Source organism: Onychomys torridus, chromosome 8 (genome assembly GCF_903995425.1).
Source record: "Onychomys torridus chromosome 8, mOncTor1.1, whole genome shotgun sequence".
NCBI classification, from domain to species: Eukaryota; Metazoa; Chordata; class Mammalia; order Rodentia; family Cricetidae; genus Onychomys; species Onychomys torridus.
In genome coordinates this window covers 56,963,340-56,977,495 of record NC_050450.1, presented here as the reverse complement: position 1 = coordinate 56,977,495, position 14,156 = coordinate 56,963,340, and the positions used below count along the sequence as shown (strand labels likewise).

The 14,156-nt window shown below is 43.7% G+C and overlaps 1 protein-coding gene across 6 annotated transcripts in view; it reads right to left on the bottom strand.

Annotated features, from left to right (window-relative positions):
- Positions 1 to 14,156, bottom strand: part of Myh10 (myosin heavy chain 10) — a 127,347-nt gene that overhangs the window by 81,127 nt on the left and 32,064 nt on the right. For all 6 annotated transcript variants that reach the window (XM_036198117.1, XM_036198120.1, XM_036198114.1 and 3 more), the window contains exon 4: positions 8,702 to 8,729. In XM_036198117.1, the coding sequence (XP_036054010.1) occupies positions 8,702 to 8,729 (28 nt within the window). The remainder of the gene's footprint in view (positions 1 to 8,701; positions 8,730 to 14,156) is intronic.

Genomic DNA, 14,156 nt, shown 5'->3' with positions numbered 1-14,156 from the left:
CCCATAGTAAGGGAAGGGAGGTCATCTGGCACCATGCACCCCTTTTCTGCATGTGTGAGTGTGAGTCAGAATACAAAGTTAATCTAAGGCCAAAAAAGAAGCTTGGTTAAGGTCCACGTCTGTTGAAGTGCACTGGACACAGGAGTTTTTAACCTATTTTCACATTTTCTAGAGAGCGCTCAAGCCTTTGTTAGATCCTCAGAGGGATGTACAATCGGAAACAAAAACCTAACACAAAATAAAAATAAAAGCAGATCACTAACACACAGCTACTCTGGGGTCCTTCTTTGTATCCCTCTGGACCCCAATTCTGCCAATAAGAAAGCTCTTTCCTTGTTCTTATTCTCTGGATGTGTGTCACATCAAAAGCATCCCTGGCCGGATAGCCTTGCCTTAAATAATCTCAATTTGGAGATCATCACCTACCTCCTACAATGACCATCTCCTGGACACAGCTCTTTCTGAGGAGCACAGGCTCCTCACTTTGCCCTGCAAGGTGACTAAAAGCAGGACAGAAGCCTGGCATCTTTGTCTGTCTCCTTTACTTTTGATCAGTCACCTGCTTGACTGGGCCAGGTAACCAGGCAAGGCATGGCTGTCTAAAAGTTGGTGATTCCTGTATCATCTCACCCCCTTTAAGGCTGAAGGTGCCAAGAGAAAGGCAACTGAGGTTTCTCCCTGTCAGCTTTTACAAATGCCTGTCTCAGGTCCTCTAAAAGATGCCCCAAGTCTCCAGAAAAACCTGCATTCACCTTGGTTTCCAGGCCTGTCAGAGCTTTGCAGACTTATTACTTCATGAGTTCACCCCCAAGCTGGAGTTCTCCAAGGAACCAGACTGCTCCCTTCATTAGGAAGCATTAGGGTTTCTTCAAATCACCTTGCAGATCCAGAACTAAGATGGCTGTCAAACGGACCACACTGAACACACCTGCTTCACTGCTTGCCTCTGAGCAGGCTCAGTTCTTCCTCTATTCAAACCGAAATCTCTGGTCTGGAAATGGACTGGGGAGGGACGTCAATGGACCCCTTTCCTCTTCACACTGTACCACGCTGGCTCCATCTCTTCCCTCTGGGCTTCACCGTATTCATCTTTCTGATGGGTACTTTCAGATGGGTAGGCCAACCCAATTAGTTGGGACTGTAGGAGTCAGGACCTTTTACCTTAAAACCCTGGCTACAGTGTCCTCTTTTCTATATTAAGTGTGGGTATAATATATTAATAAATGTTTTCCCATAATTTCAAAATTAACATTATATTTTTAATTTATGTGCTCAACCAACATTTACTGTACACACAATATAGGCAAACAAGTTTTCTACACTTTCAAACTTTAGTCTAAAAGTAACTATCTGTGCTAGATGTCCACAGTTTTCTAGTTTCGGGTGATTTTCAAGCCATATTTTCTATTTCTCTAAACAATATCCTTCCCTTTTCTTCGAAATGTAAACCACTATTAAACTGAAACAACTTACATTTTATAAAATCTTTAAAAGTGAGTTACCAAAGAAAACTGTCAAAGACACAAACACCAGTCCTTTAGAAGGCGGCTTCCTAGCAGGAGACTATAATGGAGACTGGGTGTGTTCAAGGCCCCTTCCACCACACTAACACTGGCTCCACAGAACACTTTATGGGTCCTAAAGTGACAAGTGTTGGGGACAACAGGTAAAGATGTTAGCTTCTTTTCTTTGCCTAGAACATTTCCCCCCATCTTTTTTTTGAGACAGGGTCTCTCTATGTAGCCCTAGTTGTCCTTGAACTCAGAGATCATCTGCCTCTGATTCTAGAGTGCTGGGATTAAAAGTGTATGCCACCACGACCCACTATTTCCCCCCCAACTTCAAAAAAGTTTAACAAACACATATTTCTACCTAGAGCTTCTTAAATTTCTCTCTACCAGTGGCTTCATGTGCTTCCCACCCCAATCCCACTCTTATAACTTAGTTACAATTTAAAGAGCAATATGAAAATTTCCCAAGTTGTATGGCTTGAGGACATCTAAAATAGAGTCCCCAGAAAAGCAAACTGGGATCCAGATGGCTATGTGATGGTGATCACAGACTGGGATAAGATCATCAGATGTCCATCTGATGATAAGATGGCCTTTCAGCAACGCTATACTGTCATCTTAGCTGGCCTAGGCTATCTTGAAACTCATTAGGTAGCCCAGATTACAGGTGTGCCCCACCACGTCTGGTTTATATGATGCTGGGTATCAAAACTAGAGCACTGTACGTGCTGGGCAAGCACTCTACCAAGTGAGCTACATCCTTAGTTCATGATTAATCAATTCTATCCATTTGTTTATTTTGAAACTTTTAAGGAATGCTACTCTTAGCAACACCCAACTGCCTTCAATACAGGACTCAACTCTGGACATTTATATATGGTAGATAACCACTTTTCAAAAACCAACACAAAACCATAAATGTCACATCTTGACTGGAGACAATCATTACACTATACTAAAATATATTTAAAAGGAAAAGAAATTTGGGGCGACCAGCTTGACCAAAATCAGAGTAATAAAGTTTCAGTGTTCTCTAAAGAAGGGACTAAGGGTAACTGCTTTATCAACCTTAATGCTACTGCCATGGAGAGCCAAGAGGAGGGTTTCACTTTCTCTTCCAGTTCAGCAGTGGAGTCTGAACATGAAAGGCATGACTCTCTTCAACAATATCTGGTGTGCCCTCACAATGACCAGCAGTGGGTCTGCAGGCTCACACTACCAGGTCAGTCTTCAGAGCTCACCCTTGGAACGTGGGCAGAAGAGGTTCAGGGAATAAACTGGAAGTTCAGCCTTTGTAGGAAATGCAAATTAGAAACTGAAGGACTACAAAAGTAAAGCTTAAAGATAAACCATCAAACTGTGTACATACTTTTTCTATGTATTTGTTCTTATTTTATATGTATGCCTGTGCACCACATGCATGCGGGCCCTCGGAACCCAGGGCTGCAAACAGCCACCACGTGGATGCTGGAAATCTAACCCGAGTCCGGAAGAGTGGCCAGTGCTCTTGCCGCTCTCTCTTGAGCTCTATCCACATTCTTCCTTATATAAACAAACCCATTGCTTCTACTTGTGATCTGTGTAAACAGGTAGGTAGTCTAGAACAGTTAATAAACAACGAACACAAAATAACTAGTAATTTGCATACAGAAAACTTTAGCTTGGTTATGGACCAACGAAAGGCAGGTGTGAACACACTCTTGGAATACTTTACTTGGATTCTCAAAAGCACCAAGGAACATAGAATATTTATTAAATGTGGGATACAATGTTTCACATTTTCATATTTTTGGTCCACAATGTTATCTTAGAATATAAATATGAAAGCTATAAAAAAACACAATTGTGGTGTCTAAGAACAAAAACAATCAAAAGGCAAGGATGAAAACACCAAGACGCACATTTACTGGTGTTAGTATTCTGACCCGCCCCTTGGAGACCCACCCGGCATCCTGATATCATCTTACTTTTCAAGTCCCCTGGAGAGGAATAAATTCCCCACCCCCGGCCCCGCCAGAGGTAGCACCCACCTCTCTCTCTCTCGTTTCTCTTTCTTTTCTCCTTCCCTCCATTTCTCTCACCTCTCCCCAAACTCCAAAATAAACTTGCCACATGGATGTGGACTTGTGTCTGCCATGTGAATAACTTTCCACCTTTTTCCATACCCGCATGGCATGTCTCACCCGCCTTGGGGCACCCTGACTCCAAAACCTGCCCAGCCTCCCAGTGCTGCGCCGTATCATTACAGCTGGGACAGCTAAGTACCTTGTGGGGTGACAGGACTGTCTTCTGGGTCCTGACTGAGGTTTAGCTTCTACAAATGACTCAGCAAAAACTACACTTAGGATGTGAGAACCCCATTATATGGATTTTGCTCCAAAAGAAAGGATGAAAACACTGGACTTTAAATAATACTGTCTATATACCAAAACATTTAGGGAGAAATGTACTGATCTGTTAACAACTGGACTTGAAAAAGCACTAAGTAAAGGGAATTGTGGCTTACTAAACAAGAGAAAACTACTTTAACCTACATATCTAAACATCTGGTAGCCACCAAATAAACACTGCCTAAACTTAGAGGAGCCTCTGGACATGCGCAGTTGCCCTCGGGAAAAGCTGTGGTAATCCTCCAGGCTGCCCAACTGAAGCCCTGACCTCCTCCACACCATTACAGTTAAGATCTTTCAGAGAGCTGGAGAGATGACTCAGCGGTTAAGAGCATTGCTTGTTCTTCCAGAGGACCCGGGTTCAATTCCCTGCACCCACACGGCAGCTCACAGTTGTCTGTAACTCCAGCTCCAGGAGATCTAACACCCTCTTGCAGACATACAGGCATAAACAAACAAAGGGTTCGACCTTTCAGACAGCTCCTGCAGGTAATGCACCTGAATTAGGTTCCTATTGCTGTGCTAACACACTGACAAATGCAACTTGGGGAGAAGAGGGCTTATTTCATCTTAAACTTCTAGGGAACACTCCATCACAGAGGGAAGTCTAGGAAGGAGCTCAGGCAAGGGCAGGGACCTGAAGGCAGGAACTAAAGTAGGGTCCACAAAGGAATAGTGCTTACTCACTTGCTCTTCATGGCTTGCTCAGCCTGCTTTCTTTTTCCTTGTTTTCGGGCTTTTTTTGTTTGTTTGTTTTTAAAGATTTATTTATTTATTATGTATACAGTGTTCTGCTTGCATGTATGCCTGCAGGCCAGAAGAAGGCACCAGATCTCATTACAGATGGTTGTGAGCCACCATGTGGGTGCTGGGAGCTGAACTCAGGACCTCTGGAAGAACAGCCAGTGCTCTTAACCGCTGAGCCATCTCTCCAGCCCCGTTTTTGTTTTTGTTTTTGTTTTTGTTTTTGAGACAGGGTTTCTCTGTGTAGCTTTGGAGCCTGTCCTGGAACTCGCTTTGTCTACCAGGATGGTCTTAAACTCACAGAGATCCGCTTCCCTCTGTCTCCTGGGTGCTGGGATTATAGGCTTGCACCACCACAGCCCGGCTCAGCCTGCTTTCTTATTTAGCCCAGGAGACACCACCCACAGTGAGCTAGCTTCTCCCACATCAATCATTAATTAATACAATACCCCACAGACTTGCCTACAGGCCAATCTTATAGAGGTATTTTCTTAATTAAGACTCTGTCTTCCTGGGCAGGAGAAATGGCTTACTAGGTACTAGATGCCAAGCCTAAGGACCTGAGTTTCAGTGCCTGGGACCCACAGGTAGATAGAGAGAACCAGTTGCCACAAGTCACCCTCTGACTTACACATATACTCTACTGCATGTGCACACTCTCACACATGACAAATAAACAAATAAATGGTAGTGATATGATACATTTTTTAAAAAGGCTCTCTCTTCCCAGATATGTCTAGGTTTGTGTCAAGTTGACAAAAACCAATCTATCATCCTTGACAATTATTTTATGTGTAAACAAAGCTTCTCCTTTTTCTTATTTTCCTGGCCCTTCCAGTAAATATGCAAGCCCCAGACCACTCTCCCTCCAACATAAACAGAAAGATGGACTGACAGGTGGAGGGATGAACAGACAGATACGATAAAGCAACTACAGTAAACTATTACGATTGAGTCTGCGTGGTGTGTGCATGGGTGTCCACGATACCTCTTTCAACTGTGCCTCAGGTCTGCGAATATTAATGACGAAGTGCTGGGAGAAAACAACCATTGGAAATAGAATGAATGGGTCATTTCTTATCACCTGAATCATGAAAGAGAATATAGAGCTAATTGTTTCTCTAGTCTGAACTCTGTCCCATTTTTCTCATGTTTGGGTAAGTGCACACACATATATCTGACAGAGAAACTGTGACATGCGATGTGAACCTCCACACTTGAGATTGGCTGTTCTAACTGGGTAAAAGCTCATTGAGAGGCACGGACTTCGGGTTTGGTTAGTTTTGCCGTGTGAAATTTTTTCCAAGTTCTTTATAATGAATTTTTAATCAACTTTAAAATGAAAAAAGAATGGAAAACAAAGCAAACGTTGTTCTTAAGCCAAGCAGAGACAACCCAGCTGCCAGGACCCTAGCTTATGAGCACAAACCCACTCTACAGGATGCCACCCTCTAAATGGAAGTGCTAATGCCTGTGATGGTCATTTAGACAACCAAAGATCAGAAGCCACCAGCCTTTCATTCTAAAGGGTATGTTGTTTTCAGATATTTTCAAAGATTTCCATGCAGTTGAGCCTGGTGGCATAGCCTGTAATCTCAACTACTAGGTAGGCTGAGGCAGGAGGACTGCAGGTTCAAGGCCAGCCTGAATTACAAAATAAGTTCAAGTCCAGCCTGGGAAACTTAGTGAGAACTTGTCTCAAGAGAGAGAGAGAGAGAGAGAGAGAGCGAGAGAGAGAGAGCGCAAGCTGGGCTATATCTCAGGGGGAGAATGCTTGACCATTATCACAAGGCCCTTTAGTTCAACTCCCAGTAACAGGAAAAAAAGCAAGGTCACCCCAATTCCAAAGAACACCATGTAAGAGGGTACTGAGTGTGCCACCTTTTGTTGGCTAGATGTGGTTTTATGCCAGCACCCTAGGAGGGTGGACCGCAGCAATGGCTCATTGTTCCATACTTTACATTGTAGTGGTTCCCAGGTGGACTCGGGCCATGGTTGTGTTTGGCTTGGTAGAGGGACACAGTAGAGATAAGAGCATGTACCTCTTGTTGCTTCTGGAATACAGCTGTCCCATTAGAGCCAGCATGAGAGGACACGAGAGAAGCCATGGCACCCTGTCCAACAGTTGGCCAGCTACCCATAGCTGGCTACAGAGGCAGAGTGAGATGGCCAAGCCTGGCCTATACAGTAGGACAATAAGCGAGTCCTCCAACACAGTTGCTGGGAAGCCTGCAGGACCATGCAACCATGCTGAGGTTTTGTTTTTTTAATTACTACTTTTATTTTATTTATTATTTGTGTGTGTTAAGTGTGTGGGTGTGTATTCCAAGGATCATGTGTGGAAGACAAGGGCAGTTTGTGCAGCTGCTTCTCTTCCTCCATCTTCCTTCCTTTATGTGAGTTCCAGGGATCAAACTCAGGTGGTCAGGTAGCAAGCAACTGCCAAGTCCTCTCACAGGACTGACCATGCTGCTGAGCCACGAGGCTTCAATGGAGAGCTCTGTATGTAACTCCTTGACGCTAAATGATGCTAGAAGAAAATTCACACAGCAAAGCAGACTCTCCCTTTTCTTCTCTCACACCTCTCTTCCCGCCACATACTACATATGGAGCTTTCTATTTCTTCCTCCCCACCCTACCCCCCAAAAAGGCAGAGGCAGGCAGATCTCTGAGTTTGAGGACAGCCTGGTCTACAGAGCAAGTTCTAGGAGAGCCAAGTCTACACTGAGAAACCCTGTCTTGAGAAACCAAAAATAAATAAATAAATAAGGCGACATTAGGAGAGTGTTCTCAATCCCCAGTTCTCGGGGACCTTCTTTGGGACTGTGGACATTGCTGTAGAGAGCTGTGGTACCTTCCAGCCTACCAAAATCTCCTTCCCCCTGCTGCTCTTGACCACACTCTCTCCTCCTGCTGCATCTCATCATGGCCACATTAGAAGCACAATGAGGTAAGAACTCTCTGCTGACCTCTCCCTATCAGTCAGCTATTGTTCCGTTCACATTCTAGATGTGAGAAACAGTGCGTCTTGGTTTTCTGTCTGTTTTCCCTAATTTCTTTTTCTCTCAGCTCCAGTCTGACTTCCAGGCCCTCCCCACCCCATCACTCAGGTCGTTTTAACATCCTCCATGTTCTATGGTTTCTGTTTGGCTCCCTTAGTATCAGGAAGCATCAGACCCGCTAGCACTCCCCCTTTCTGGAAAGGCCCCTGTCCCCTGGCAATGCCACATCCTTTGGGTCATTCTGGACTGTAGCTCTTCCTCCTCTGGTTTATCTCCTGAGCGCTGGTTGTCCTGAGGCATCCACAGACAGCACACAGCTTCCACCATCCACACTGCAGGTCTCTCTCCTGAGTGCATCTCCACACTAGTGGATGTGCACAGACACCCACCAGCAATGTGGCCTAAACCAAGCTTGGTATCTCCCACTCGAGCGTGCTCCCAGCCAGCCTATACTTAGACATACAAACCAAAGAAGTCTCATATAGGGAAACAGCTTAATTCCATCGAGAAATCTACTTATTTTTTTGAGCACATAAACCAAGTCCCAGTAACTTGGCTCCTAAACTGAACAGCACTTAAGCTCAACTGCTTCTTTGAAGGTCCATGACCATCTCCTTGCCACTGTCACCACAGCCGCCTAACATATCTCCTCCAGCCCAAGGTCCATGCTGCAGGCAACGCCATCTTTCCAATGTGCACAGTGAATCAAGTCCTGCCTGAATACTGTTCTATCCAGTGGCACACAGTATGCAGGCACAAGATGATTGATAAATAGTGAGTAAAAATGATATACTGCTGAACTTTCCAGCCAGCCTATACTTAGACATACAAACTAAAGAAGTAAATTGCACAGATTTAACTCTTGAAATGTGAAAAGTCTTGTCTGACAGCCGAGCAATAGCAGCAGATGTGAGCATCCTGCACACTCTTAGCCTGAGGATAACTGCAACATTTAAATCACACGCTTGCTCAACTCCCTCCCCCAAAACAAAAAGGCAATTCTTAACTTTCTAAAAGAATCAGAATCAATTCTGAATAGTCAAGATTTACTTACGTGCAAAGAATTGACTGGTCCTCACGATCTATAAAACAGAATAAAACAAAGAAGTGACCATTTGCCTGATTTGATAATGTTTTATATAATAGAGTTGCAATAACAGACTATAAAATAGTAGTAATTGTCCTTTCAGGTCAAAGCTGACTCTGCCACAGCTTCATCACACAAAGTTCTAAACTTAATCAAGATAACTTGCCTCCCAGTGCTGGGTCACATTCTTTGGGGTAACAAGGACTCAGACAGGAAAACACTGCTTTCTGGATGATGTCATGAATATCTACTGCTAGTGAGAACAGTTTATATAAGGCTTAACCATAGTCTCAAGTCGAGTTATGCCTGGTTTTTGGTGTTCTGAGACATGGTCTCATATAGTCCTGGCTGGCCTTGAACTTACTATGTGATGAAGGATGACCCTCTGGTCCCTATCTTCTAAGTGCTGGGATTATAGGCATATGCCACCATATACAGCTGTACCTGTTACAACTTGAATCTGGAAAGTTCCCTGAAGGTTCTCATGTGTCGGGTTTCAGTTGCCAGCTGATGGGCCTTGGGAACATGACTGGGTTCTCTGGGTTCTACTCTTGTCAATGGATTAATTCTACTCTTGTCAATGGATTAATTCCTTGATAGACTCATAATATGATAGTATTATTAGGAAGTGGGATCTAGGTGGGGAAAGTGGGTGCCTGGATGTATTCCCTGGAAACACCTCTCCCTGCTTTGCTCTATATGCTCCCCGCCATGGTGCGGCCTCACCTCTGGCCCACAGCAGAAAGCAGAACCGGCCAACCACAAACAGATCCTCTGAAATGTGAGCTAAAATAAATCATTTCTCCCTTACATCATTTTTCTTGGGTACTTGTAATGGTGATAAGAAGCTAACAGATTCCAAATATAACAAAAGAATGTACACTAACATCCTAATATGGTTTAACAATTATTCAGTTTTTAATATTTCAAAGTGATTTAATGATTTAAGCATTCAAATAAGCACTCAATAACTGAACCACATCCCATCCATTGTGTCCTTAACAGAACTGAACAAGTTTGCACTGCTTTAAGGGACACTGTGGGTCACACAGGTCCTGTTCCTCTGGTAGATGCCACCAGGTACCCAATAAATTAAACAAATCTGTTCATATAGTCTATATTTAAACTGAGTTACAGAAAGAACATGTTACTGTTCTGACCCCCCTCAAGTTTTTTATTTATTTTATTTATTTTCCCCAGATTCTCTCAATGTATCCCTGGCTCCTGTGTCAACCAGGCTGGCCTTGAATTCACAGGTATCTACCTGCCTCTGTCTCTCAAGTTCTGGGATTAACGATGTGTGCCACTCACCCACCTGGCTCAGGACCATCTTTTTAAATAGTTTTTTTTTTTTTTTAAATTCTTACAATTGTACATATATATGAGATACAATGTGACATTTCAATGTATGTATATAACATATCATGATATGATTGGGGTGACTGGTATATCCATCAACTCAGACAGCTACCATTGCTTTATATTGAAAACATTCAAAATCTTGTCTATTAGCTATTCTGTAATCTACCATTTGCTGTGGATATCGCTCTGTATAAATAAAGTTCTGATTGGCCAGTGGCCAGGCAGGAAGTATAGGCGGGACAAGAGAGAAAAGAATTCTGGGAATAGAAGGCTGGGGAGAGACACTGCCAGCCACCGCCATGAAAAACAACATGTAAAGACACTGGTAAGCCACAAGCCATGTGGCAAAGTATAGACTAACAGAAATGGGTTAATTTAAGATAGAAGAAGCAGATAACAAGAAGCCTGCCACGGCCATACACTTTCTAAACAATGTAAGTTTCTGTGTGCTTCCTTGGTTGGGTCTGAGTGACTGTGGGACTGGCGGGTAAGAGAGATTTGTCCTGACTGGGCCAGGAAGGAAAACTCTAACTACAACCATTAATTGTCAACCATGGTCACCCTACCACGCTATAGAATTTTTAAAATGATCTCTTCTATCCTGCATTCCTGTACTCGTGAACAAGTCTCTGTACCTCACTTCCATTACTCAGTATTTGTTGTTTTAACTGTAGAGGCAGCTACTAAGCTGGCCCTGAACTTGGGATTCTCTTGTAGCCACCTCCTGGGTACCAGAACTACATGTGTATCATCACACTTGGGCCAGTAATTAATTCTTACTATTATCTATCGACCACTAACCTTCACCTTGGCTGCCACTCACAACAGTCACATTAGAGATTGAAAGCCTGTCCCTGAGGCCCCATGTGGCCTCTCCTCCCATATGCTTTCTCAGATCCACAAAGACTCACGTACCTCCTCTGTGAGGCTCTGCTTACTCAATGCATTTCTACCCCTACAGGAAACTTTTCCAACACCCTCCTCGGGTTCTTTCCTTCCTGGAGGTATAGACTGGACTAGACTGGACTAGACAGACAGTACTGCCATCGGCTCCCCACTAGAAAGCAATGCTTGAGCTCCAAGATGTGGGGCTTTAATTCTGGGCATTGCCAGCTTTGGCAGGCCATCGGGCTTTTAATAAAAGACCACTGGAAGAAATCTAGTGTTGGGCACCAGGCTGGTGCTGGCCAGATGGTGGCCCTGCGCTCTTCGTCCTAGGCCTGACTTGCTCTAACTCTCTAGTGATCACTGCTCTGGCCACCTCTTCACCTATGAATTCACGCTTTCAGGGAGTCTCTTTTCTACCTCTGTCTCTAATGTTTTAAAAGTCTAGAAGAAGGAAAGGGTCATGTAAAACTGTGAAGAAATTCATGACAAAGAATTCAAGAAGACTTGTAAGACCAACAGAACAGGAGCATGGTTTACCAAGGCTGCTATCTACTGTCTTGTTTCGAGACAAGGTCTCTCTACGTAGCTGTGGCTGCCCTGGAACGCTCTGTGTAGACCAGGTTAGCCTCAAACTCACAGAGATCTGCCTGTTTCTGCTTCTCTGCTGGGATTAAAGGTGTGCACCACCATATGAACCTTCAGAACCCCTGAACTCTCCTGGTCTGAGCAATTCCTACACAACACCATGATATTAAGTTTTAAAACATTTTTTCTTGAGAAGGGTATTTTTTCCCCCACATTAAAGAAACAAAAACACTGGGTTAGGGATGTAGCTCAGTGGAACTGTATTTGCCTAACATGTTTGAGGGCCCTAAGCTCAAGAATTCAACAGCCAGTACAAAAGAGAAAAGAAAAAGGGGGAAGTATAAGGAAAGAAAAAGAAACCAAAATACACACATCCCCCCCCCCCCCATCAAATTAAATAGCTTCCTAATGCATTCGTAAAAGCTGCCCCCTGGACTGCACACCCCCTACCATTGTCTGGAACTGACGACTTCCACAACAGTGTGCCTCCAGACCACTGCCTTCCCCATGACGGCCACTCACCCCTCCAGCCGCAGTAACAATGAACTCGCTTCCACCCAGACTCATCTACTTCACTGTCTTTGACCTTGTATTAACTTTGAGCCCGTTTCTCTATTAAGTAGAAAGGGGGACTGGGCCTGAGAACCTTCCAAGAGCCTTCCAACTCTATGATACTGTCCCCTCATCTGGGTTCTATTTCACTGACTAGTCCATCCCTTAAGTGCCAGAAGAAGCACTATGACAGTGCCCAGTGATCTGAAAACCTATCAATGTATCCAGACAGTGACATTTATGATGAAAATATTTTAGTTCAAAAATCCAACTAGCCTTCTGAGGAGATGTAGGCTAGCGCAGCAAGCTCAGTGTTTTCCAAAGCGCCTTCCAAAAACCACAGGAGAAGGAAGGCACTCAGTATCATTGACATAAACCACATACTCAACAGTGGGACTGTTCAAATCCACAATCTCTGCTCCCACCATAAAAGCCTAGGAAAAAGCAAAGGAAAACCCCAAAGAGGAAAGGAAAAGAACAGAATGTAACAACCCTGTGGAAAACAGGCTGAGGGACCTTACTTCAAAAACAGAACCAAACAAAAACCCCAGTAACCCAAAGGGCCCGATTACAACTATCCAAGAAAGTGACTGTGTAATTAAAATCCTTCCCATTGAAAAGTGAATTTTGTGAAGTGCTGAAGACTGGCCTAACACTGACTTTCTACAGTCTTCAGGAAATAAAGAGGGAGAAACAGTCCCCGGCCTACTCTAAGAGACAAGGCTCACTTTAGCCAGCTGCTAAACTTGGAGGAAAAAATGTAATAGAAATATATCTCATAAATACACACACAAAAAATCTTAACAGAGTGATAGAAAATAACATCCAGCAATAAATAAAACAGGTCAAATAATGGGAAGTGCTGCTTCTGCTTAATTTAATTCACTGGGTGAGGAGATTAAAAAGGAAAACCACAGCTGGGCGGTGTGGCGCACAGCTTTAGTCCCAGCACTTGGAAGACAGAGGCAGGCAGAGCTATCTCTGTGAGTTTGAGGCCAGCCTGGTCTACAGAGTGAGATCCAGGACAGCTAGAGTGCTACACAAAGAAACCCTGTCTTGAAAAACAAATGAACAAAAGAAGACTACTTTGTAATTGAATAAATATAGAAAAAGCATTTGGGAAAAAATTCATTATGATTTTAAGGAAGGAAGGAAGGAAGGAGGAAAGGGAGGGAGGGAGGGAGGGAGGATGAACTAGAATACAAAGGAATTTTATTCTGTAAAGGGTTTTGACCTAAACTCCTCCAGCTCCTATTATCTTGTGAATGATATACATCTAAGACACGAAGAAGGCAAGGCTACCTGTCCTCACTACTTCCTTTTAATATGGAAAAGCAAAAAGGAATAAAAGGTAAAGGCTCAGAAGAGAACAGTGCTGCTAGTTGAGGGGAGATGACTATCTGGTACAAAACCTCAAGGAATCTTCAAAAACAAAACAAAATACCCACCCAGAGTAAATCAGTTTTAAAAAGTCAATATAGGGCTGGTAAGATGGCTCAGTGGGTAAAACGGCTTGCTGTGCTAGCCTGATGACCTGAGTTCGAACCTGGAACCCAGAAAGTAGAAGGATGGATTCGACTCACAAACTCAACTCAGACAAGCTGTCCTCTGACTTTCACAGATGCATTCACAATTTTATATATACACTACACACACGCACACACACACACACACACACACACACACATGTGTACACACACACACACACACACACACACACACACACACACACAGAATTAGAAACTACAGCAGACCTATGAGAGGCTATAACTTAACTAGCAACATCCAAAGCTGATAAGCTTTGGAAAACCTGGAACTCACCCACTGCTGGAAGGAACACAAACTATTTTGGTAACTTCTTAGGATTGTACCAACACTAGCATGTAGCGATGCCAGCTCCAGAGTTGACCCAGGTGAAATGTGTGTTTCACACGCATGCAATTTACTTAGCTGCCCAAACTGGGATATCGTCTAAATGTCCTCCATGGGAGAATGAGTAAACTGTGGGACACACACACAGAGGACTACTTCTCAG